At 44.7% G+C, this 26,550-nt stretch overlaps 2 protein-coding genes across 3 annotated transcripts in view; both read left to right on the top strand.

Moving 5' to 3' along the window:
- Window positions 1-4,072: 4,072 nt before the first annotated feature.
- Window positions 4,073-18,656, top strand: SAG (S-antigen visual arrestin; the record flags this gene model as incomplete). Its single annotated transcript, XM_083868267.1, has 14 exons — window positions 4,073-4,077; window positions 4,476-4,564; window positions 4,652-4,696; window positions 4,986-5,179; window positions 5,900-5,959; window positions 7,060-7,127; window positions 7,313-7,448; window positions 7,760-7,844; window positions 9,060-9,132; window positions 10,156-10,293; window positions 10,584-10,661; window positions 11,530-11,553; window positions 11,971-12,035; window positions 17,887-18,656. 14 exons carry the CDS (start codon window positions 4,073-4,075, stop codon window positions 17,928-17,930), a joined length of 1,104 nt encoding a protein of 367 aa, XP_083724393.1. The 3' UTR covers window positions 17,931-18,656.
- Window positions 18,657-21,048: 2,392 nt separating this feature from the next.
- Window positions 21,049-26,550, top strand: part of DGKD (diacylglycerol kinase delta) — a gene marked incomplete at its 5' end in the record, with an annotated part of 58,373 nt that continues 52,871 nt past the window's right edge. For both annotated transcript variants that reach the window (XM_083868343.1, XM_083868342.1), the window contains one exon: window positions 21,049-21,204. In XM_083868343.1, coding sequence (XP_083724469.1) covers window positions 21,049-21,204 — 156 coding nt within the window. The remainder of the gene's footprint in view (window positions 21,205-26,550) is intronic.

Below are 26,550 nucleotides of genomic sequence, written 5' to 3'. Positions count from 1 at the left end.
AACCCCACACTGCTCCGATTTGTTTCTTTGTGCATCTGTGTGTGAGATCGTGTTTGGAATGAGTGCAGAGGGGGAACTGAAATATCATTTTCCTGGTGAATTGTAGGATTTGGTGTAGAGGGGGAAAGGGATCTAGCTTGGGGTTAGATGTCCTGCAGGTGCAGCCTGGGCTTGCCCTGTCTCAGTAGTCCTGCCCTGATGCTGAAGGAAGTCTTGCCTTGTTAAACAAGTGTCTCTGTCCTTGAAAAGTTGATGTATTGTAGATAAACGACTGAATTGAGGAAATCAGGATCTGTATTTCAAACACTGCTGAAAATAGGCATCTTTTTCTGCTGTGAGACTTCGACTGATACCTTGTCAAGTTTTTAAGACAGGAATAAGAGTTGCACATTTCTTTAAAAACACAAACCCTGTCGAAGATGTTGCTCTGGTTCCAGCTCTAGAGTAATGAAGTAAAATCTTCAGCTCTTGAGTGTACAAGTTTCAGAACTAATAGCCATCACTGGCCACCCTCCTTTTTTCCTAAGAAAATAAGCTTTTATCCAGCTCATGGAAGTGAGAACTAGCAAAAATGAAAACTTGGCATTCTGAACAGTTTCAAAAGACAAGATATATTTTCTTATGCCTGTCTTAGTGGTAGATGGTTCTAGAAAAGGCATCTGCCACGAGTCCAGGTGACCTTGGTTACTGCAGGAAAGCAGATGACAAAGTGGCAAGTCAGCATGATGAAAGATTATTGGGAGATTAGCATAATAAAAACTGCAGGCTCTGCTGAGGAGGATCAGAAAGGGTTTAGGATGTTTATAATTTAGGCTGCTACACTTGTGTTTTTCTACAGCATGAACACAGATCTTACCCAAAGGGCTTTGTTAGGCCCATTGATGCTGTTATGAAGGAAGTTAATAATGCTGAAGGATAACAGCCAGCTACCTAAGTCCTTAAGCATTTTAGATTAAAGTTCCTTAGCACTAAGGTATGTAAGAAATTCTAGTGACCAATTCTAGCTTTTCTTTTTTTTCTAGTATTTTGATTACTTCTATTGCCTTCTTTTCTGCTTCAGCCTGCAGAGGGAAGAAGAGCCAATGAATGTACCTGCAGTGCAGAGGTGGCTGTAGCAGTTTTGCTCTCAGAGGTGGAGCTGCCCTTCAAGTGGATTTGGGAGTGGGTTGTGCATCTTTCTCTGGATTACGGGTGCACTAGGAACATGTGTTACAGAGAAGCTGTAAGCTGATCCTTTCCAAGATCCCCTGAAGATGCTTGCAATGGTACATGTACCAACAGGAATGCTCATCCTTTCCTGGAGAACTAATAAGTGGCTGCAGCACAGACTTGTACAAAATCAGCTCCCTCCCTTTTGCTTTTGCAAAGTGTGACTGAGTCAAAATTCTCTTGAGTTTTCTTCCTTACTTCCTACAGTAAGGACCTGACTTTCCTTCTGCAGCACAGGCACATGTGAATTTCTGTGGTTCCAGCCTGGCTAGTTTGTGTTTGCCAGAGTTGATTAGACAGAGCAGTGATTAAGCTCTCCAAATAATCCACTTCCAGTTAATAAAATGTTGCTGGAACCCTGAAAGAGCTGAAGAGCATTGGTTCTGTCATTCATTATTTTTGAGTAATTTGTGTAGCCCCAGCCACTATATTCAGGCAAATGTCAGTGATTGTTTGTGAAAAGCAAGCCTGATCTGTGACTGCAAGGTTGCTTGAGCTGGAGGGAGCTGTTAGGCTGGCAAGTGGACAGGATTCATGTGATCCTTGTAATCAAATGAACAGATGCAGCCAGGGGAAAGCTACAGCTGTTCCTGCAGCTCACAGCCCAAAAGTTAACATATACTGTTGTAAAAAATACCAGGGCCAAATTCACTGGTGGAGGGAAAGCTACTCTTGGAAGATAAAGGAACAGAAAAGCTGAAGTTAATTGAAATATTTGTGTTTCTTAAATCCTGGATGTTGTGCTTTTGTAAGTAAATTGAGGAGGGGATTGTACAAGCCAGCAGTGTGTTGTTTTGCATCAGCATGTCAGTTGGATGCTGTTGAAGCAGTAATAGATAAATTGCTTAGTGATCATGAGAATACTGCATTGTTCTCTGTGTTTGACAGTCCATCAAAATGGCATTTTAGTGTTTTATAAACTCCCTTTTTCATAAATGGCTCTTGTCTGTTCAGTTTCTTGCCAGGCTGGGTGTCTTGCAGCCCCAGGAAGGAGGAGCCAGAACTTTAGAATAAACTGCTTTCAGTAGCTGTCCTGTGCTATGTAAGTCTGTAGTCCTTGCAAAATATGTGAATAGGACATTGTAGACCTCTTCACTGACTACCCGAGTGTCCTTGGGTAATGCCTTCTTGTTGCTGACTTAACCACTTCCCAGCTGAATCTTAGCCCAGGTAATATTTGCTCTTGGGGAGGGATTAATTCTTGAAATCCTGGATGGATGCAACTGGAGACGAGCTTTCAAATCCCCTACAAATTGTCTTCCATGTTTGTGAGGAGGGCAGTAATTCCCTCTGGTAGATGCAAAGAAGCATAAGACACAGCTGCCTTGGAAAATTCATCTTCAATAATTTAGAAGTTCCCGTCACTGCTCGTGAAAGCTCCTGTGCCATTTGGAACACAACAAGGTATTTAATGTTATTTGCTGGTGTGTTTCTTTGAGTCTACAGCATCATGTCTAGTCAGCAACAAATACTGGTGTGGGCTTGAAAAACCTACTTAATAAAAATAGAAATGCTTACATGTGTGCAGTCTGTTTCTAATGTCTGTCTTATATTTTTTTCAGCTTTTCAAGAAGCCAAGTGTTTCTTTTTTCTGTGGTTTGTTGTCTGCAAATAGGCCCTAGGAACTGTTATACACCTGAAGCAATTTTAAAATAGGAAAACAAGCAGAGAAATAGAATGGGAGCAAATTGCAAGGACAGTCATACCCCATCAGAGCTGGAGTCTGTCTAACACAGTGCTCTCATTCACACAGCTCTGATGGTGAGGAGTGTAAGGACAGGGTGGCATCATCCTTTCCTGATACTGCTCCTCTGCTTCAGAATCTTACAGGGCTAAGGTTGCTCCTGGATCCTCCAAAAGCCTTTTTCCCTGTGAATGTGTCTGATCTTGTGATTCAATTCATATTGGTGATTTCCAGAGCTACTTTGAATCTTCTGTTAACTGGGGAAGTGCTTCACCTTATTTTAAATTTCTGTCTGATCATTAACAGGATGCTATTTTATGACAACAAAATAAAAAGCTGACATCTCTGCTTTGTAGCACTTAGGTTTTCTGGACTTCTCTCTCTGGATATCTCTTGTGCCCTTGTGGTCTCCCCTTTCTTTTCTTCCTTTCTCTTTTTTTCCACTGCTTCTCTTCTTCCCCCCCCACCCCCATTCTTCCCCTCCCCTCCTTTCTCTCCCTCCTTATTTTTATCCTCCTGAAGAGTTTTTATTCCATATGCTTTCTACCCCTCAGGTGCAAGCTTTTCCCTACCTCCAAGTATAATTGTTACCGTTCTGGGCAGGTGACTGGACTGTTCTATCCTTACGGTGCATTCTGATTTGAGCTTAGTGCTACTCTTCCCATAATGGATTGCACTGGGTTCTGGTTGAGGAAAATGCAGCAGGACAAATGAGTTCTCATTTGGGGGTTGGTCTGATTCCTTAGCAACACAAACCACCTTTGTAGCTTTTAGACAGAGCCACCATTTGGATATGTGAGGGGTTCTGAAACAGCACAGGAGTACAGTGCTTTACCTACTGCTTTTATCTCATCCACCTATTTTTCCCAGGCATCTGAGGCAGGACATTTTGGGACAGAAAAGCTTCATTCACCCACAGTCACATTCCTGTCTTTGACTATGAGCTGCCCTGAGTCTCAAAAGACCAGGATTGGTGGGAAGAATGCTGATTCTCCTCAAAAGCAAGTTATCTTCAGAAAAAGCACCCGTGACAAAGCTGTGAGTACGATAATAATGGGCTTATTTAGGTTTGAGTTTTACCTGTAGTCAGACTGGAGACTTATTAGAAAGCCCTTTCCTGTCTCCTTTATCTTCTTCTGAACAAGGAACGTGAGCCATATTACCACTAAATTTGAGGACATGGTGTAAACAGTTCTTAGGGAAAACTTTTCATGCCTTATAATACAAGAGAAAGGCAACTCACCTCACACTCCACCTGGGTTGTACTTCTGCTGGTAAATGTTTAAAACAAAGCTGATTAATTGTCTTTCCCACCTGACAGCACCAAAAATCTTTAAATCTACACTTCTTTGTCCCATGCACAAGTATTTGTGTTGTACCTTTGGGAGCTGGCCTATATCAGGTCTTCAGTTCTGATGTCCTGAAGTATGTGAATAATCCAGTTGAGTCTGGTAGAGGTTGCATGTTTGCTGAAAAAAAAAAAAAAATTCCATTTAAAATGGAATAGTTCTGATCTCTGCAAGATTTATAGCTCTTTGATGTGTGTGTCCCCCTTCCCTCAAAAACCACAAACATGTTATAGTTCAGCTGTGGTCATTCTCTCTCCACAGCTGACCATCTACCTGGGAAAGCGGGACTTCATTGACAACATAGAGAATGTGGAACCTGTAGGTAAGTCCACAAGGTTACGTGCTGCTCTTCCTGCTCTCAACCCTGCTTATCCTCTGTTAATCTTGATTTTTTTTGCCTTTCTTTCAGATGGTGTCGTATTGGTGGATCCTGCTATGATCAAGGGGAAAAAAGGTTTGAAGTTTTATGCAATGTGTGTCTCAGAAATTGTTTGTCTTTCTGAGTGAGATGCTAAGGTAGAATTTTTTCATTCTTTTAAGGGTACAAATGTAATTCTCGTCCCCAGTGAATGGGCTTTTTTATCAGTGCTGTGTCTGTTGTTACACATGGGATGGGTACTCGCTGGGTTATGCAAGTGTTGAAATGAGTTTCCATGTCTCCCTGAGGCAGGGCATGTTCTCATTCCAGCCTGGCTTCAATGCTATCCGGCTGCATGTTTCACCTGTCCTGTGTTCCTTCTCAGTGTTTGTGTCCCTCACCTGCGCGTTCCGCTATGGCCAGGAGGACATTGATGTGATTGGCCTCACCTTCCGCCGGGACCTGTTCTTCTCCAGGGTCCAGGTGTACCCACCTGCTGACAAGCCAGAGTCTCTCACCCTCCTGCAGGAATCTCTCCTAAAAAAGCTGGGGAAAAATGCTTATCCCTTTTTCTTTACAGTAAGTTTCTCAGAAGAGCCTCTGGTTCTCTTTTTGTCTGTACTTACCAGGCTGTTGAGGCCTTGTGACAGACTGAAGGTGGGAATTGATAGTGAATTCATGTTCTGCAAGTTCCAATTTTGAGTGACAGATGGTGTTACCAATGTATTTTTTTTTCTTCTTGCAATCCTGAGAGTAAAGTGCAAGAAGATCCTAACTGTGCAGTGATCACAGCACTGTGAGAACTGCTTTCTTAAAAAAGGCAAGGGAATTTGCAATGGCTCTATGCTAGCAACAGCCCCATATATCCTTGCCTTCTTGTTCCTGAGAGCCTGGAATACTTTTTACCGTTGCCTCAGTGCCAAATCCTTTTCCTTTAAAAACTTTGCGGATCAAATAAGGAGATGAAAAGGGCTTTACCAGATGTTGTCAGCAAATGACAACTGACTGCCAAATTTTAACAGGAAATCCTTCCAGTGCTGTCAGTCCCATGTCTGTCTTAGTGCTCCTGAAGAAGATTCATGTTCTGCATGGACTTTTTTTTTTCTTTCTTGACTTCTAAAGTATTTTTGGAAGAGAGGGATTTGTTCGTACAAGGCAGATATACTAGCCAGAATTTCAAAGGGTTACTTCATTACAATGAGTGACCCCTTGTCTTCAGGACTGCTTTTGTGAGCAGTATGGTACCTAAAACATCTGTGTACTATTGCTTTGGGGCATTTCCTCTTCTTCCTCCCACAGTTTCCAGATTACCTGCCTTGCTCAGTCTGTCTGCAGCCTGCACCTCGTGATGTTGATAAGGTGAGGCCAGTGGGACACTTATGCTTATCATGGTAAAGGAAAGTCAGATGGAAAAAAATCATGTGAATTTGTTTAGCTTGAGAGAAGGAGAAGGTGGTACTGATTTTACTGTGCTGTGCCATGAACATCAAGAACTAAGGGCTACAACTACGTGTCACAGAATTGGAGTTGAAATCCTCAAAATAAGAAAGGGAATCCAAACAAATAGTAGCAACGCTACAAAATCTGCAGTGCTGTAGCTTCTTTAAGACTATCACATGATTTGTGGGTTGGCTGCACATAAAATGATTGTGGCTGTAAGGCTACATGAAAGAAAAGGAGACTGAATGTCTAAAATCTCACAGATTGCTATAAATAACGTGCCTTAAGACCTGCCCTGAATTAAATGCAGAGAAGAGCTGGCTTGTATGTAAGTGCAAACTGAACAAAAACCTCATAGTAAAAGGCACTAAATAATTATGTTCTGCAAGTTTTCTGAGACTGTTAAAAATATTCCTTTTATACTTGACTGGATGGTTGTCTGGACAGCAGAACTAGGCAATCAGCCAGGCAAAGTGGGATGAGGGTTGTAGAATCTATTGTAAAAAGGATAACCTGTGTTTCATGCCAGGGAATGACATTCTAGCAAAACTGTCTCTGTAGAGAATTACTTGGATTACACAGGTATCCCACAATGCTATAACCTGTTAAAGCAAAGGTTAGCTTGGCATGATCACTTCCACTCCTTAGATGCTGGTTTTGGCATTACAAAGCCAACTCAGAAATTCAGTTCAGAAACCCAGGGTGGGCCAGAGAGCGTGGCACACTGATCAGTCTTATGATGTGACCTTTCCAGCACTGATCTCACAGGAAGCCTTTCAGGAGCAGGGCTGTCATCTTTCTGAGGCTGGGATTAAGCCTCGTTTATCAGAAGCTCTGTAGAACAGGTGGATGTGCCAACACCCGTTGTCAGGGATGTCTGTGACAATGGTGGGAGGCCAGAATAATTTGCAGCTGGCAGGAATCTGCCAATTTCTGGTGTGCATAAAGATACTGAAACATCTGCAGATGTTCCTGTCTTCTGATCCTGATTTCACAACTGTCCTCTCTCTCTCTGACAGACTTGTGGGGTGGACTTTGAGGTGAAAGCTTTCTCAACAGAAAATGTGGAAGAGAGAATTCATAGGAGGTAATATTATATGTCTCTTCAGCTTTGCCTTAAAGGGGATGGGTGGTCCAGTGATGCACCCTGGTTGGTTGTTCAGCTTTGCCCCACCTTATCAGTGGATTCTTGGGTCTGAGCATATGGGAATGCAGAACTCCTGCCTCTGCCAAGCACCAGGTGTCACCATGTTGTCCTCTGCTCTTTCCCAGGAACTCTGCCCGTCTGCTGATCCGTAAGGTGCAGTTTGCTCCGGAGAAGCCAGGACCCAAGCCTTGTGCTGAGACCACCTGGCAGTTCTTCATGTCCAACAAGCCCCTGCACCTGAAAGCTTGCCTCAGTAAAGAGGTGAGGGGGTGTTTGCCCTGGGGCTGGGGTCATCGTGTATCTGCAGGCCAATGGGCACTTTGCTGCTTTCTCAGCTGGGACTGACTTGTCCCGGCACTCAAGGGCTCTAATGTAATTTCTGTCAGTGGCATTGCTAGGGGTGGCTGAAACCCCAAACACATTTGAAGTCATTGAAGGAAGGGTCATAAATCTCTGGGAGGTGTTATCTTCCCCTATCTGACCTCTTTGAGGTGTAATCTGGGGGAACTAGAGGGGTTTAGGGTTTGGAAGAAGTCTCCTAGCTGGATTTCTGAGCATCACATTCCTTCTAGGTATACTACCATGGTGAGCCCATTCCAGTCACTGTCACCATCAACAACAGCACAGACAAAACAGTGAAGAAGATCAAAGTCCAGGGTATGCTTTTACTGTTGCTTGGGATTCTTTGAGTGCAATAGGACTGAAAGTGAGACAGAATTTAGTGCTTGTAATAGTTTAAGAAGACAGTTGGGGATATCAAGAATTTGTCCCTCCCTCTGTTCTTTGCTGTTCTTCAAGTGAAGTGCTGTAGTTTTTTTTCCGGATTCTTGTGGTTACTTGTATGTCTTAATTTCAGGCACCAGATTGTCCCCACTAGAAAAAGAGAAAGGGTCTGGCTGCTGCAGTGGGCAATGCAGGTGTGGGAAAAGTGGGGGAAAATCCACCCTTTTTGGGAGGTTCCTGGGAAGGGCTCCCTTCAGTGTGATGCTCCTGTTACCTGTGAATGCGCCTAGATCACATACAGCTTTTCCTGGCATTCCAGAAACCTGTGGCAGTGTAAGAAACAGCCACTCTGCCAGCAACAGTGTCATTGCTCCTGAGGAAGCTGAGAGCAGGGACTGAGCTTCATTGCTGTTTTATATGTGACATTACAGGTTTTCATCCCACAGGCAGCAAAGCTGGGGAAGACAGTCTGAAAGACAAAGGTTGGGAAAGAGAAAAGAAAGCAGGGAGGGAACAAAATGGCTGAGGTTCCCACAGAACTATAGCAGAGAAAGCTGTTTCAGTGCCAGTCTGGTATTGTGATTCTCAAATATTTTTAGGCTCTTTTATGCCTATGTTAGGCTTAAAAAGACCTTGTTAGTCCCAGATTCTCTCCTGTTCAGTGTTTCAGTCAGAATTACCCTGGGGTTTTGGTGTAGGATTGGAGAATAGAAGCTGTTTGTTATACAAACACCATACATACACAGCAGGCTCTGTGCTGATGCTGTCTCCTGAATGCACATGCATGGACCGTAGGCATACAAGAGATATCAGGACCAGAGATAAAAGCAGACCCAAATAGGGAAGGGAGAGGGGCATCTTTATAATGGAAAGGGAGGATCCCAAGAGAAACTGTGGGGTTTTGACTTTCTGTTGTCTCCAAATCAAGGCCAGGTGCCTTTCAGGGAAGACAGACTTTGGCCACTGGGGTGCTGTTGGTCTCTGTCCAGGTCAGGCTATCTGACCTGGTGGTCCCTTCAGGCTCTAAATGGATGGGGTTTTCTGCTGTTTTCACCATGTTTCCCATTCCTGGAACTTGGGGTGGTGGCAATGGTGTTGTTTGTGGTTTGCGCACACACCTGAGTGTCCACATTATTCTTTCTCCCTCAGTGGAGCAGGTGACCAACGTGGTGCTGTACTCCAGTGACTTCTATACCAAAGTGGTGGCTGCTGAGGAAGCACAGTGAGTGAATGCTCCTGCTCCTTCACACCCTTTTAATTACCCTCTCCATCAGTAATGAGAGGTTCTCATAATTACAGTCTGGCAGTGCTCCCTCTTCTTGCCTTGTGTGTGCCACACCACTCATGCTCTCCAGATGCAGCTGGTCCCCTTTTCACAGAGCAACAGAGATCCTCAGGTTTTTTCAGGGAACAGGGATGTTGCATAAGAGGTTTGAAGAGTAATTACCTGGTAGACAGTCTTAGTGGTGGCAGCAGAAGGCTCCCAATTGCTGGAATTCTTTAAATAGCGATGCAACACTTTTCTGAAAGATACTGCTGTTTGAGTGGAAGTAAAGGACAATCTTGGCTTGAGCAAGAGCATTTTTTTTGGCTTTTTCTGGCCTGAGAAAGCCCACAGAAACCTTGAGTCTGTAGATGTTATGGAGAACCACTTGGTTTTTTTCCACTGTACTGGCAGTGCAGCTCTGAACCTCACACTGTGAGGAAGGTTGGACATACCCAGGTATTTTATATTTGTCTGGTGTTCTTTCTGTAGCTTAGGGACATGTTTTCCATTCAGTACTGGTATTCTCAGCTAGGGATTAATTTTGTTCACATTCAGAGCTTTGCAGCACAGAGAATGTGGCCTCAAGTTGCACCTGGGGAGGTGTAGGTTGGATATTAGGAAAAATAGATGTGGCACTTGGAGACATGGTTCACTGGTGGCCTTGGCAGTGTTGGGTTCATGGTCGGACTTCATAATCTTAAAGGGCTTTTCCAACCTAAACTATTCTATTTTTCTGTGGTTTTGACCTGCTTTTCTGCCTTAATGTGAAATAAAGCATTTTCTATAAGTGCTTGTTTTTCTCTGCTGGTTATAAAGGGAATTTTGCTGACCAGATTAGAGGTGGACATCTGTATCGTTGACAACTGAATTTGCACAGATAAATTTCTCTCCTTTTGGGCAGCTTTGTAATCTGTTTTGAAATTCTCCTAGTTAGGTGTGTTACAAACCACTGTGTATTATTTCTCTTCTTATTTTCAGGGAAAAGGTGCAGCCAAACAGCAGCCTGACCAAGACACTGACACTTTTGCCCTTGCTTGCAAATAACCGGGAGACAAAGGAAATAGCTCTGGATGGAAAACTGAAGGATGAGGACACTAACTTGGCTTCTAGTACTATGTGAGTGGAGTTTTAAATGGTGGGAGAGCTAGAGAGAAGAGGGGATGATGGAGGAGACACTTCTCTCAGGACTTGGTAAAGTTGTGCCTGGATGGATACGTGTAGCACCAATGCTAATGCTGTCATGTTCATTCAGGGCGAAGGGTGATCACAGATCTGGAGAGATATTGGCTGCACCTGAGGTCTGCCTGCCTTCCCACTTTCAGGGTGTTCCCCTAGTTCTTGCTCCAGGTGCATGTTTTTGCTATAGTGCTGTGCCACCTCACACTCCTCTCTGTTTTTTCTGGCAGCATTAAGGATGGAATAGACAAGACAGTGATGGGAATTCTGGTTTCCTACAAGGTCAAAGTGAAGCTCACTGTTCCAGGGTAAGCATAACACACTTTTTGCTACATCTGCCTGGAGTTAATGGAGGGGAGTGTGTTTATGCCATTGATGGGTGAGGAGAGACCAGAACAGTCCACCCCAAGAGAAAGGGCACATGCTATAGGATATTAGGCTCCCTATACAGCATAAATTGCCTGGAAAACAATCTTGGCCTGTCCACAGAACTTGTCCTGAGCCAAATGGTCTATATTACTCCCCTTTAGATACCATATAACTTTATGGTTGAACCATAGGAACCTCTGGTTTGCATTGCAATTTTTGTTTCAAAGCTGTAACCTATTTTGTGAGAAGTGAGGTGAAACTTTGCATGAACCTTTATGTTGGCATTGCTGTTCTCCTAGAGCAGAAGGTGAAAATGTCTGCCTGAGAGTCATAAATATTGTAGCTCAGGTTCTGTACTCAACCAGCTTTCTGGGTAGAGCTGATGTTATCAACATGAGCAGTGCAAAAAATGACAAGGATAGTGACTCTCAGTTGATGCTAGTCACTGTCTACATTTGTATTTCATTCATCTGTCCTTTGTTCTAATATAAAAATGCATCTAGAGCATGATAAAATGCCTGCTTTCTTCTGTGGTCATCCACTTGCCTTTTGGCTCTTGGAAAAGGGGCCATGCCCAACACTTGGTCAGGAGTTCAAAAACCTAGACTCTTTCTCCATGGGAATGACACGAAAAACTAAGACTACCTTTTTTAAAAACAAGTTCAGTTAAATTTGTGACAAGTAGAGAACAGTACATGAGTAAAGTGAATTCAGTAGTCCACCAATTAAACAGCATTTGCTGGAACACCAGAATAAAAACACATTAAATATTCTTTGTTTTTCTCCTTGTTTTGTTTTGTTTTGTAGCATGCTGGGAGACCTCACTTCCAGGTAAATGTCATCTTCCTTTTCAGACTATGCAGTCCTAGTTGTTAATTCATCTTTTTATTCTCTTTCTTATTGCCATTTCCACCTCCCTAAAAAAAGTAAATGTCCCTTAAGTTGTTAGAAGCAAGTAGTTTGTGGTTCTGCTGTGAAAATGAAGCTAATACAAAAATATCTTTGATTTTATATATATGCAAGTACATTCACCACACAATATACCCAGTCTGTGAAAGTGGATATGCCTGGGATATTTGTGGAGAAATTGGAGCTTAACTTTTTTTGAGAGGAAAATTATGTTTAGAAAAATATGAAAGAATGAGTAAGGCTAGAGCTGAGGGCTCAGGCTGGCCTAAGGAGGAAGGAGGCTGAACTAGGCATGTGTGTGGAGCTGTGGGTCTGATGCATTCTTTCTTCTCCCTCAAGTGAAGTGGGCACAGAGCTGCCATTTCGTCTCATGCACCCCAAACCTGAGGAAAAGAACCCAGCAGGTCAGTTACACCTGGTTTTTGCCTTTGTTCATTAACAGGCTCTGGTGAGATCTCACCATTGTAAGGCTTAGAGTGATTTGTGCTACAGGAAGCCTTCAGATCGTACAAAGCTGCAGTATGGAGCTGTTCTGTGTGTTTGTGTGTCTATATATGTGTGTGTGTGTATGTATGTATCAACCTCCAGGTACTAAATAACAGAGAGCAGGGATGCAAAGATGGGAGAAAATGGAAAAGATGTTCTGTTTCATCTTCATTCATGGAATCACAGTTCAGAGAACAGGGGTTTGAGGAAGCTCTGCACAATCTCATGACTGTAGTGCAAAATATCCTACATGAACCTGTCAGCAATTCCTAGCCAGATTGCAGTATAAGTAAAAAAGAAAAAATCTGACACAGAAAATACCTATCACACATGAGCATTGTACAAAGCCAAATACTTATAAGCAAGGTGAAGAGGTGATAAAACTACTGATGATTCTTGAGTCTCTGTCACCTTGATGTGGCATTTGCCATGTTTGTGATGTGGCCTTCCTGTTCAGTGGTTATCCCAGACAAACATCTCTTCAATGTTAGGTCTCTGTAGAAGTGCAGGAACCCTGTAACAGTTGAGGAGCAAGCCTTACCCAGGCATCTTAAGGCTTGGGATCAGATGCCAAAACCACAGGCTGTCAGGAGCATCCTCCCACTTCCTCAGGCCCTGGCTGGCTCTGTTTGCCAGTGGTGAGCACCAGAGTTTGCAAGGTGCTCACACTAATTCAGAAGCTCCTGTACAGCATCTGAAGCCTCTCTTGACCATCAGACATGCCATCCCTTTCCTGCTGGGGCTGTTACAGATGAGCCATCTTGTCCTACCTTCTATATTGGAACAAAGTTTAGTGGGCTTCAAAAAAAGTCATGGCTTTTGTGCTCCTTTTTCTTTCTTTCTTTTTTCTCTTTGTGCCCAAACTGACCTAGAGCTGCTGTTTCTAAGAATATGAAACCGGAAAGTGACAGTAGAACCTTAGAGAAGAGTTATCCTGAGATAGATGCTTTGGTCTATACTGGAAACATTAGAAAAGGATGACTTTCACACCTTACTGTGTGAAATTGTTGGAGGAATCAAGTGTAAACAATGAGAAGAGAGCTGGTGATCCATTCAGATGCTCTGGTTGGGAACAGGCATTGCTAATTATAGGTGTGCTGGAGTGGGCAAAGGTAGGTTTTATCTCTCCTGTAACAGTTGCACTACAGGAAACTCCTTTTCCCTGGGAAAGCCCCTGCTGTAAGCAGTGCCAGCACATTCTCTTGGCACAGAAGTGGTGGGGGCTGGGGTGGCACTGGTGATCCCAGGAGTGTGGCTGCTGAGGGCCATCTAGTGCCTCTGGGTAGCTCAGGAGCTTTCATGAACACCAAGGAAAGCTTCAAAACATATAACAAGGCTCATCCAAAGGTTTAGGCAACCGTAAAGAATTTTACATTTTTAGAGTGATGTGAAATTTTTTTTAATGTGACTTTTTTTGGTGTTAAAAATGCCAACACCCCGTTTTTATTGCTCTATACTTCCAGCAGAAGCATTTGTAATATGAGGAAAAATGGAAGTCAGGTAATTCTCCCTTCTAAGATCATTTCAAAGGAGGAGATAATGTACTTCTTTATATAGTACACTCAAAAGGATGTGGGCAGAAGACTTTACAAGGAAAATGGAGACCTGCAATATTTCTCAGATCACTTCCCCCAGCACATCCTCTTACCAGAATCACAGCCCACATGTTGTTTGCTACATCAAAGTCTTCTAGGAGCTTGCTGTCAGAAGTGTCAGCTATGCTCCATGCATTTTGTACAGATGGAAATACCAGGTTTCTTATAAACTAAAAAAAATGCAGGTAATTTCAGGAGCTATCCCATGGGAAAGCCCTGCAAATGGTAAACTCAGGAAATTAATGCTTTCTCTTGAAATAAAGATACTCTAACACAACAGAAAATTCCTCTGAAGCCTGAATAGCTGACTTGAAAACTGTGCTGGAATGTGATGTCTGAGCTTATTACAGGGAATAAAACAGTTTCCCATATGAAGTTGGTAAAGCGAAACGCTTTTCAGCTTTATTGGTTGGTAGTTTTCCATGCACTGTGCTTCATCCCTTTTCCCAGTTGTGAGTTCAGGCTTTTTAATTTTTTCTTCTACCAATTTAGCTCATGAACGCTGAGAAACATCATGTGTTTCATTAGTGAAATACCATCTAATTCGGAATCAAGCAAATCCAGGCTTAATTGCAGGGATAGAGCTTCAACAAACAGTTTTTAGACTCTCAAAGGTCCCAAAAGATGGAATTTTTTCTTTGTTGGCTTGTTCAGCAGCTTCTGCAGTGGGTGTAGGCACTGCAGAGGTGCATGCACAGGGAGTTTTGGGATCACTCCTTATATTCTTTTTCAATTTCCTTTTGTTTTTACTGATGAATCGGTAGTGACCTGTTTGCCTACTGCTCCTTCCTACTCATTTGACTGTCTTGAGGCATAGCTGGAAAACAGAAAGAAGTCAGAGCAACCATCTTATGGAGTTAAAGCTGGAGTGGGATTAAAAACTGCCACACACTGTGATTTATTTTGCAGTGGGGGAATATAATTTTTTCTGGCCAAGGTGATTTATGGCAGAAGTGAAATGTGTAGCATCAATTCATTTAATCATGCAGGGCTGACTTGAGTACAGAGAATCTCAAACATAAGCTTCCCAAGAATGTGATGTAATTTTTTCAGGGCCAAGCTGGGGCAAGTGTGAGCAAGTAAGTGCTGTGTGCTCTGTTTCACAGCAGATGGCTTTGCCCTCTCTAGCTGTCTGTGAGCAAGCTCTGAAGCATTCATCTCTCAGTAAGCAGCAGGTCTGTCACAGTGCATGGCTATTGCAGATTGCTTGATCTGTCTTCCCTGTGCCAGCAGGAGACAGAAGAGAAGCAGCTTGCTACCTTTCCTTCTCTGTGTTTATCACTTCCTTCTCTTGGTCTTCTGCGAGGCCAGGATTTGCATGTTTCATGTGTGCTGGTTTTGTGACTGTTTTTAGACCCATGTGGTTTACATGTGGTTATTTTTAGGCAAAGCAGCTCCTGTCACATTGGCAGTCTGTGTCTGTTCTGCCTGTTGACAAAAAATGTGTAGGGATCTGTTTCTTTTAAAGATACATTCAAACTGAGCTGTGTCTCTTCATGCTTTCAAGACCTTTTCTGGTCAGCAGTTAGCCCAGAAGTTCCTGCTGGGTTTTTCTCAAGGCTGTGGTCTCAGCATGGGTTCTTTGGTCTGGGGTTTTCCTGCCAATCTTCTGATGTTTTACGTTTTGTGGGTCTATGTCTTGGACACTGGCCTTTGTTTTGGCTGTCGTTCAACAAATGGTCATTTATCTGCTCCCTGATTAAACTTGCACAAAAGGGCTGTTTTCAAGAAACCCAGGAATGCTTTGTCCCTCTAACAGCAAAGAAATACTTTGCCTGTTTTGGTATTGTGACTTTCAGAAATTAGGAAATTTTAAAGCATTGAATGCCTTGGAAAATAACAAAACCTACTCTCTTTTTCTTTTCTCTCCCATAAGTTAAGAGAGGTTAAAAGCAAGTTTATACTGAAAATTACCACTTGAATTGTATGGAATAATTTCTGTGGCTGCATAATAAAAGCTTCCAGAAAACCCTCCCTTGAGAGGACAATGGTATTCTATTCTAGACCCTCATCAATACCCCTCCCATACCAACCCTCAAAACAATGCTGGAATGCTAATTAAAAGAAGCAAAATCTACCCATTTTCTGAGATTTTTTCAATATTATAATATTAAATAAGACACAGGAAAGCCAGAAAACTCTGGAGTGGACCTACCTCCTGCTAGGGTGCAACTGTAGCATGTTGGCAGTAGTGTTACAGCCTGAAGGTGAAGAGGTGCATCTTTGACTGCAATCCTCCATCTGAGGTATATTATAAGCACTACTCTGCTGCCACACTATCTGTGTATTGACTCAGTAATCACTTATCTGACAGTTAAGTGTATGCCCAACTGAAACAATACCTATTTCGCCCCTCACTCCATTTTGTAAAATCAGTTTCAAATCACTGGTGTGGATCTTGCTCAGCTTCACCCATATCACTGAATTGCTGTTCCCATAGTAATGAAGGTACCTCCAAGAGGGGAAAGACAGCAGACTAAAGCATAAAAATTGGAGAAAAAATGGATTGAGAATGATGCTTTATATGATGGAAATTTTAGAAGTTCTAAATGTTTCATTTTAAATCCATTTCAATCAAGCGTACATGCCCTGAGACTTTCCAGACTTCATCTTGGCTTCCATCCTGGTCTGGAGAAATGCCATCAGGAGTGTCTTTACATGAGCCATCCTTTGAGGCATTTTGGCTGGAGTGGCCCCCTTTGGCACACTTTTAATGCTGACTTTTCCAGCAGTGCTTGGTGCCCTTGATTGCAGTGTATGTTGTGGATGCGAAATCTCCAGGTGGTGAGTTATCCAGTCATTGAAGTGCCCCAGATCCCTGCTGATTTCTGTAGAACAGGGGTGCTTTGCTCCCTGACCCAAAGCCATGAGAAGTAAGCCAGTGAAGTGACTATGCCTTGCTAAAATAGCTGTGAGAACAATAAAATCCCTGAAAATACACTCTTCTGCTTATTTCAGGCTGTGCTGAAACAGCTTTCAAGGAATCCTGCTAGTAAGCAGGATTTGTTACAGTGTGGTTAGCAAAGATCCCACTGAAGAAATGCAAATGCCAAAAGTCTTGAAACCATTTTTAGGGCAAGATGAGATCAGGAGTGTTGCCCCAAAGGCCTTAACCCATCTGATGAGAGATCCATGAGGTGTTTCTGTACTTTGACCTCTAATTTTAATACCTTCATGTTTTTCGAACAAGAGCATTCTCTTGTCATCAGCTGACTTCTTCAATCACAGTGACAGAGCTATTAAAGCTGACATCATGTCATGCAAGCACTGTAAGCTCAGAGTGCAGGTGTGTGCATAGATGTCTCCCACAGGTGTGACCATGAGTAAGCATAGATGGGAAAATCTGTCTTTGTTCCTCAGCCCTTCAGATAGCTTGGGCAGCATTGCTGGAATGCTTTTCCATTTGGGAGATCGAGTTTTGCCTCATCAGGTGTAGGTATGCACATTTTTGAGACTTTCTGGAATTCTACTTGTACTGCTGCAAATCCTGCTTCTTGTCACTGCTCTGACTAGTCAGTTTATACATTTTTGCTTTAAACATTTTGCAACCGTTTTAGCTTCTGCTGTTCTGACTACACAGTCTGTCTTTTTTCCTCCTTTGCTGCATGCCTGTGACTGCAGGGAAGGATGGGTAAGTTTCTTTTAGTATTTCACATTCTAGCTACAGTTTTGCATTTACTATTTTAAAAACTCCTCAAAACTGTCCAAAAATCCCCAGCTTAAAATCCAAAGCGAGCAGCCCAAGAGGGGTGTGTTTCTGCCCTATAGCTGGAAGTGTAAGGAGCTTAATAGGTTTGACCATGTGCCTCCATTATAGTATAGAGGAATAATGGTGAAATGTTTTGGTTTTTTTTTTCCTGGACAAAACCCCTTGCAGGCTCTACGCTGTACAGCTAGCTGATCAGTATGTATCTGGAATTGACATGATTCAGTACAGATGATAACATCCTCAGTTTATGCCTTGACTTGTTCAATCAACTGCTTTCCATTTTAGCTAGAACAGCACCAGTGAAGATGGAGACTGTGGGAATGTGATCCAAATCCCTTTGGAGACAAAGGAAACACTACCAGTCTGCTGTGGGATTCTCTTCTTCCTTCTATGTGTTGCCTCTAGTCCACTGGTGTAAAACTAGGGTAACATAATTTTGAAAGTCCTGTGTTTCTTTCATTGCAGTGAAGCAGAGCTGGTATTTGAGGAGTTTGCTCGTCAGCAGCTAAAAAATACACCTGATGAAGAGGACAAGAATTCACCCTCAACTGATGAGTGATTCAAAGAACAGGCTGACAGAGGAGCTGTGTTGTTTGGCTTCAATTACAAATGTAGGACTTAAGTTTCTAGTAATCTTCATGTTCTCAGTTTATGCATGGTCTTCCAGGGATCAGCCCTGAGGTCAGTGGACATCAGGAATCTTTATTGCTTATTACAAGATTCACCTCTGGAGGAATGTGGCAAACACAACAACTTGGTCCTACTCAAGCTACCAGAGGAGGACAGGATGTCTGCCATGTCATGACTTCTGCTTTCAGGGCTGCCTAATAAAAAGGTTGGTTGCTTTCAGTGAGAGCTTAAATGAGGGTTTATGCAGCCTGCCTGGACTTATTCAGTGTCAGTCTGTGACTTTGAAGTGCCAGTGAACCAAATCCTAGCCTGGAGGGCAGGCTTGCAGCCATGGGTGATTCATCAAAGTTTCTCAGCAGACTATACAGAACCGATTTTATTTCCTTTTGGTTGCTTTTGTGTTGATCCTTTACCAAATTCAGCTAATGAATTTTTTCAGTGCTTGCACTGTCCCCACGTGGCTTTTACATTCACTCTCTGTACCAGTAAATGTCTTGCAAGTTCTCCCACAGCACAGACAATGCCAACACACAGTATTAGCTTTCTAGCAATGTGCTGAATAACTACGTTATTAAAGATGAGATAAATGTGCACTGTCCGTGAATTGCTTAAAGCTCCTATATACAAGGCCAAACAGAAACACAAGTCTAGACAGAGCCTGTATTTAATCTAGTTTCCTGTAGGCAACTGCTTCAAAAGAGGGTGCAGGAAAATTAAGGAGGAAATCATTGCACAGCCTTTCCCAACATCCATCTGGCAGCAGTTGGTTTATGCTCTAAGAAATGAGATTTCTTTCTGCAAACTTTGTTTTCTCTTGTTGATCTGGATAGTCTCATTATCTGTGTAAATGTTGGATATTCCTGAATCTCACTTAGGTTTTTGCTGAAGTGAGTTGCATCAGCTAATTACATTTTGCATGTAAAACAACTGGTGTTTTATTTTTCTCATTTTTGCTTTAAATCTGCTTTTCAGTGTCCCTGGTCTAAATTCTCCTGGAAAATCTGAATGCAGGGTCCATACTTAATATAGGCTTACATTTCCCACCCTACACTCTGGAAAATAGAATTAAGAGCTTCACACATATTCTGTTTGCTTCTGTAAACTGGTCCTGATTAAGTTGCTGAAAGCAGTTAATTAAGACCACAGCTGACTCCATGGTCCCATCAATGCTCTCCCCTCATACACCTGTTCCTCAGTGCTGTCCATTATTCACAGGTGTCTCACCTTAGCTTGAATTGCAAGAGGCACAATGTTTGCTCTGTACTGGGTGCTTTTCTGCTAAAGGATCCAGGCCTGTTCCAGGTGTGTGTGATCAGGATAATTTCTGTGTGAGTTTAGCTTTGGGGGAGGGTCAGGCATTTGTACCTGGATGTCTAGGAAGGCTTTTCCCTGGTATTTTTATTACTAATTTGTTTGTGGCTCGAGAACACACAGAAGATACAGTAATGTTGAACAGATTGCTGGTTGTGAATATGCTGGTTTTGGAGAGCAGGAGTTCAGAAAATCTTTCTCCACAAAGGTGTTTCCTTCAGTGTTTCTGGCTACTAGACCTGTAAGTATGGGACCAGTAAACTCAGAGATCTGATTTTTTTTTCCTTTTTAAAAAATTTCTCAACTTTGTGAGGGGTCTCTGTCGCTGCCTGACTTTCCTCTCAAATTCAGCTGCGGTGGTGACTTCTGTAAGCTAAGTGTGACAAAATCACAGTGCACTCTGTTGTGCAGTGGGGAGGAAATGGTTGTTAAATGGTTATTAAATCTGTTCTTTTGTGTGGGCTTGGGAAAGCACTTTGAAACACTATTTGTTCAGCTCATGCTGGTCATTTTCTCAGAGAGCAATGAGGGCTTTCTGCTGGTTCCTGCAGTTCCCTGTCCTTCAGGACAAGCTGGGTATCTGGCCCTTCAGCCAGCAGATGCTGACTTCCGTCAGCAGAAAATAGGTCTCTAGCTAGAACTGTTTGCCTTTTATCTTCCCTTTCTTCTGGTTCTGGTGTTATGTCGATCTACCGAGTCAGACCTGTGGCCTGCTCCTCCTGTTCCCCGCGGGGGGAGAGCAGATCCAGTTTCCTCTCCCCGTGGCTTTTTGATGTGGTGGGACTGTCGAGAGCCCGCCAGCTCCCGGAGATGATGCGCTCTGGGAGCGATGGCATCTCTGGACCTGCTGCGTTTGAAGGCAGCTTGGAGCAAATACGTGACAGGACGGGTTTCGTGACAGACGCTTTCCTCTGGCGCATCTCGGTGCGATCCCAGCGGGAGCACTGCCCTGCCCGTCGGTGAGGGGTGTGAGAGAGGCGGGGGGTGACCCGGGCACTGCCAGTGCCGTGGGGCCGGGCCGGGCCGGGCCGGGCCGGGGGTGCTGCGGCCTGGGCCCGGCAGTGGAGCGGCCCTGCCCTCAGCGCCCCTGCAGGGCCCCTCGGGGCGGGGGCTGCTCGGCAGGTGGAGCCCGGGCTGTGGGCAGGGTGTGCTCGCAGCGTTTCATTAAATCCCGGGAACGCGGGGAGAGCCGCGGGAGGGGCTGTCCGGGGGGGGAGGTGAATACTCGTTCCTGGAGGTATTCAAGGAACGACGGGACGTGGCACTCAGTGCTCTGATCTGGTTCACAAGGTGGTGTTCGGGTACAGGTTGGACTCGATGATGTCAGAGATCTTTTCCAACCCGAATAAAGCTGTGATTCTGTGCTGCAGTAGCCACGAAGAATGGGGAAGGAAAGGAGACCGCGGTCCGAGCTGAAGCGCTCGCCTCAGCGGGGAGGGCTGCGCTGGACACCTTTGTGCAGGCTGCAGGGAGGCACGGCCGGGGCGCTGCGGTCGGCGCTGCGGCGGCGGGGCGGGGCGGGGCGGGGCGGGGCAGGGCGGCTGTGGCCGGCCCGTTACGGCGGCCGGGCCCTTCCCTTCGGCCCTTCCCCGCCCGGCCCGCCGCCGTGTGACGCGGCCGCCGCTGGGGGGCGCCGCGGGGCCGGGGCCGGTAGGGGGCGCCGGGCGCGCCGCCGGTGCGGGCAGCATGGCGGCGGCGGCGGCGGGCGCCGAGCAGACACAGCCAGAGCCGGCCGCCGGCGCCGCGCCCGAGGAGTCGTCGGACAGCGAGCCGGAGCAGGAGCCCGGTTCCCTGCAGAAGCTCATCCGCAAAGTCTCGACGTCCGGGCAGATCCGCCAGAAGGTGCGTGCGGCGGGAGGGGGCCGCGGGCAGGGCCTCGGGCTCCTGGCGGCGCTGCGGCCGGCGCTGCCTCCGCGTTACTCTCGGTGCCGCCGCCTCTCCCTCCCGCCCGGCACGGTCCGCGCCGCCGCCAGCCCGGGCCGCCGCTTTGGGAATTGCCAGAGCCCCCCGAAGCTTTCCCCTGGGGCCCGTCCCTCAGGGCGCTGCCGGCGATCCCCCGCACATCCCGCTCCTCTCCCCTCACAACGACCCTCGGGGGTCTGCCCGTGACCACCTCACATCCGCCAAGGCGCCCCTCAGGGACTCGGCCATTTCCCCCTTTCCCCCTGTTGGGAAAACCCTTAATTGTTAGAAATAGTGTCTGTGTTAGGGAGGTTTATTTATCCCGTCGTTTACGGTGACAGCCCAACCACCCCTTCGGGTCGTGCTGGCGACCCCCAACCCACACGGCAGATTCCTCCTGCCAACACTCCCAATGGCTTTCCAGGCACTTGTGAGTCCCCAAAATGCCCCTCAGGGGTCCCCATAATGAACTGCTTCTCAGGTGCCCGTTAACAGCTGCCCCCTAAATGCCCTTCAGCGTCTGCCAGCGCCCCACAAACTGCCCTCAGGGTCTCCTGGGTTTGCCCGGCGCCTCTCTGAACCTCTCTAGTTCCCCTCCCCAGTAGTCCAGCTTAGGCCATCTTCTTCCCAGTGCCCACGTTCAGACCTCCCAGGGAGCTTTAGCCAGCTCAGGGATCAGTGTACCCGATTCAGCAGGACCCCCTCTTACATCTTTCCTTCCTTACTCTCTTTCCCTGTAATATCTTCTTGTCATGGAGGTCAGATTTGGGCTCTTTACTCCCTAGGGCTGCTCCATTTACCTGGTGTTTGAATCCTCAAGGGCATCATCACCCCATGAAGCTGCATCTCTCCTTTTCTCCTCAAGGCACAGCTGCCACAGGCTCCTTCCTCACCTCCCTGTGCCTTTTCTGAGAACCTCTGCACATCCCCGCCATAGCTCCCTGTCACAGTGTTCCATTATTGATTTCCAACACCTCCTTCCTCCACGATCCTGTTGTACTTGGCACAAGTCTCTGTCTCATCTTCAGGCCTCTGCTCTGGAAGGTGCAGCCCTTGTTATTCCCTGCAGTCATTGTGCCTCCCTCAGCATCTTCCCATCCTTTGTGTGCATCCTAATTTTCCCCATCTCATGCTGTGCTGTTTTACCTTTCTGTAGCCATATAGCAATATTTATCTTCCTGTCTGGTCAAGGAGTGATCTTACAGCTGGTTAGTCTTTGTTCCCAGCTTTGTGTGTCCTGCGTTGCTTTCCTGGTAAGGTAACTGTCCTTTCTACTTGGCCCAGTCAGATTTTTTCCCTCTGTGGCTCGTCCTGGAACAATAACACCATTTTTAGGGGCTGTAACAACATTCTGCAACTACAACCACAATTGTTGTCCTTCTGTATTTTTATTGTAAAAGAAGATGTGAAGGTTTCCTTCAACCTTAGACTGGGAACCAGGCATAGGGAGTTTTCCTTTTCTGTACTATTTTTATTATAGCAGCATGATTTTTCTTTGTAGCCACTAAGCTCCTGTGTAACTCTTGGACTGTTGTGTCATGTGTTTCTGCTTAGAAATACCAGGTTAGTTCCTCTGTCATCACCTGCCTTGTGCTCACCTTTGCAGCATGGACAAGCACGATGCAGCTGTGGGGATGCAAAAGCTCACTCAGCACTGGTGCTGCAGCTCAGTGTTGCTTCTCTTGTACTCATAGCAAAGGAGAGCAAATGTCTGCATGGTGCAGTGTCTGAAGCATTATTCAAAGGGCTCTTTTTTTGTCCTGGCTGATTTGCCCTGCTTTCAAACACAGGACCTGCCGTCGTGCTGCTGCTCATCATTGTTTGGCTGCATTGGTCCCAGCTGTGAAACCCTTGTGATAAAGTGTAGTTGTATGTGAGGGCTGTGATGGGGCTGCTTCCTCCATCTGTGAGGTGCTGCTGGCATTGCCACTGGCTTCTTGGGCTGAGGCTCTGTGGGACTGGGCTGTGAGATGGTTCTTTTGACCACACCAGGAAGCTCTGGAGCCCTCTAAACCTGGTGGTGTTCTGTATCAAGCAGATCTCAGCTGTGCTGTGGCACCAGGTGACTTACAGCTAGTCTGTTATTCTGCCATGAAAAAAATAAGCCTTTTGAGATGTTTTCCTGTATCCAGAGTGCTGAATATTAAGAATTTGGCTTGCTGGATGAACGTTGGGATTTTTTAACACCACTGGTGTCAGGGGTCTCATGTGGAAAGGAAGGAAGGATGCTATAGTCTGTCTCCATGGGAGTGTTTGTGATGAGAGCAGGGATACAAAGACTTTCCCAGACTTAGCTAGAGTGGGAGCTCTTGCTTATAGCAGGATGTTAGAGATGCTAAAGTGAAAGGTGCATTGGGTTTTATTTTTTTTTTTTTTTTTTTTTTTGACTCTTGCAGAACACGTCCTCCTGTTCCTACTTAATAATTTTCCCTGTTTTACGTCACTTTCTTGTGTCAGCGTGGCTGGAAAAAGACAAAACCAGCTACTTGTATATGCAAACATAAGCATTTTAAGAACAAGGATTATAAACAGATACTGCCTACAGCTGTTAAGCCTTCTGTGTGTTGACCTGCCAAAAACCTTTGACTAAGTAGTGTCAAATTTTCCAAGTAAGCCCAGGTATTATGGTATTCAGGGTTGATTTGTTTTATTGCTTGTTGATGTCATTTTGGTTTGTCATTGTCTGTTCTGCATGCTGCTGCATGTATGCTCTTTCCTTGCCCTGAGGGCAAGGAGCAAAGACAGATTTGTAGGTAATCATGGTTTTGTTGAGACTTGGAGGAGCTTGCTTCCTTTATAAGGCAGACCTAATTCTGAATTTGTCTGTTGAATGATAGCGTGCATGCTGCTGTAAACTGTGGAAGCTGTTGGACAGGTCCGTCAATGGCAGTAAGAGATGCAGGCAGACTTTTACTGTGGCCTGAGGATACAAATCTCTTCTGACCACATCTTTTGCTGCAGTTAGCTTAAGACCATGCCTGTAAGTACAGCTAAATCACCATGGAAGCTGACTGTTATCACAGCTTGAGTGTGAAATCTGTTGTGGCCATGGGATTCCTCAGAATTTACTTGTTTGTCACAGTTGCAAGCACTTTGAAGGTATATTTTCCTTCCTCTGATCCTGCCATCTGTTTTCCTAAGAAATATTGTCAAGTAAAGCTGCTTGCTTGCTTGCAAGACCGTAAAACTTCAGTGAATTTGTCTCAAAGCCCAGAGATTGTTCATTGTATTTGACTGGAGTAGCTTGGTGTGATAGTAGTGGGGCAGGTGGAATCATTTGGATGTTTAAGGACTGAGGTGTTGATGTGCAGAGTCTAAAGGCAAATCACAGGTAACATCTCTTTAGCTTAAATATCTGTTGCTTGTGAGGCAGGGGAAGGAGAAGGCTCAGTGTTTGGAAAGTGAAGTACTGCGTTCTAATGTACTTACTTGCTTTTAGCTAGAAAGAATTTTTGAGGTAGAGAAGAAGGTATAAGGGAAGCATGTTTAGCAGTCTTTTAATGATTATTATTATTATTATGGAGAAAGAATAAAGTCTCACATGATCAGGTATAGCAGGTAATGTGGGTGTCTTGTCTCAGCTGGCTGAGAAGCAGAGGCTGAATTGTGTGCTTGATCAGCCATTTTGAGACCTGACAGACTTGTACCAGCATAAGGCTTCAGAGTGCAGTCACTGCTTTTAGCTCCTCTCTGGTCTCGGGCTGGTGTTGGTGCAGCTGCAGAAACTGTTGGTCAGCTAAGATGAAGTATTGTTGAATGGATAAGAATTAGGAAAGAGATGAAATTACCTAAGAAAAGATGTGTGTGAAGACAGGCAACAGCAAGACCTTGCTCCCATCTCCTAAGCAGTGCTGAGACTTCAGCTGGAACCAGCTAAGTGGTAATGTCATCTCATTGTCACTCATCGTGGACTGAGGCACAGGAATATCCAAAGTGATCCTGGAAGCTGAGGGTGTGAAACCAAGGAGCACAGCACCTTTTATAAGCTCTGACAGCGAAGTGAGCTTCTTCCTTTGAACTTGACCTTTCATTTCCAGCGTCACATTACAACCCTCAGAAAGCTGGCGGGTGGGTGAACAGGCCATCTTCCCGTTTCATTCATCAGTTCTGTGGGATTTCCAGCCTGCCAGCTTTGGTATGTTGAGCTCTCAGTTTGTTTACCAGACAGGATTTCAGCAGCGTCCTTGGGTAGCATCAGGAGAACTTCTTGTTTAGACTAGTTCAGTCTAAGTTCTGTTTACTTTCACAAGCGATTTCTCTGTAATATTTTCATTTTTATAAGCATTTATCATTGCCTTGAACTTTTAAAGACAAGTTTGCAGTGTATATTTCACCAGAGTTGCAAACAGAGCGAGCAGCTCTCCAAACTTTCTGGGAAGCTGTCTAGCTCTGGTAGCAGAGATATGGCAAGTTCATTTATATCTGGAAAACTGTACAGACGAACTGGTGTTGAGCTTTATGCTGCAGTGGACAGGCTGTTCAGTATCTGAACTAGCACATTTCACTTCTCTGTGCTGTGTACCAAGTATAGATGATGCCTTTTGTGCTATGGGAAGTTGTGATTCTCTTTCTGACTGGTAGCCTTGAGGTCTTGCAGCCACCCTGCAGCATAAAGGCAGAAAAACAGGGGGAAGCAAAATGTTTCTCCTGGTTTTTGTGCAAGTTTCCAGAGCATACTATGCTGAGTTCTCAGGCACGTGGTGGGCAGCGTGGGCAACTGAAGAAAGCTCATTTGGTTTCTTCTTGTATTGCCCATTAGATAAAATGTCCATTTTATAGGTAAAGAAGTGTTATTTTTATTTCTGAGGGCAAGTGTTTTAAAGCTTCCTGAGAGTGGAGTGAGGAAAATGAGACGTTTATTAGTTTGAAATGCAGGTATTGAAAAAAGTATTAGGATAAGAAGCAAAGCATTTCAGTAAAGCAACATTGTAAAAGAAATAAGCAAGAAATGAAGAAGCATTTTCATGACTTAATTAATGTTCTGTCTGTGGCATCTTCCGCTAAAGCATATTAAAATGTCTGTCTGGTTTTCTTTTGCTGCCTTCTAACAGGCTGTCTAAAAGAGGACTTTTTAAGATCTTCATGTGTCATAAATTGTGGTGGCTTATGCTTTAATCCAGATAGAAACTGGGAACTCTTCACCTAAAAAGAGTGAGAACTGTTTAAAAATGAGAAGTTTTTGTGATTGAACTGAAACATCTTGAGCACAGGTTTAAGCACACAAGTTTTCTTGGATTAACAGCATGAACATACTAGTTTCTTCTCTGAGCACCAAGACACAGGTAG

Source organism: Zosterops lateralis, assembly GCF_965231275.1.
Source record: "Zosterops lateralis genome assembly, chromosome: 10".
Taxonomy (NCBI): domain Eukaryota; kingdom Metazoa; phylum Chordata; class Aves; order Passeriformes; family Zosteropidae; genus Zosterops; species Zosterops lateralis.
This window is presented reverse-complemented; position numbering and strand designations above follow the sequence as displayed.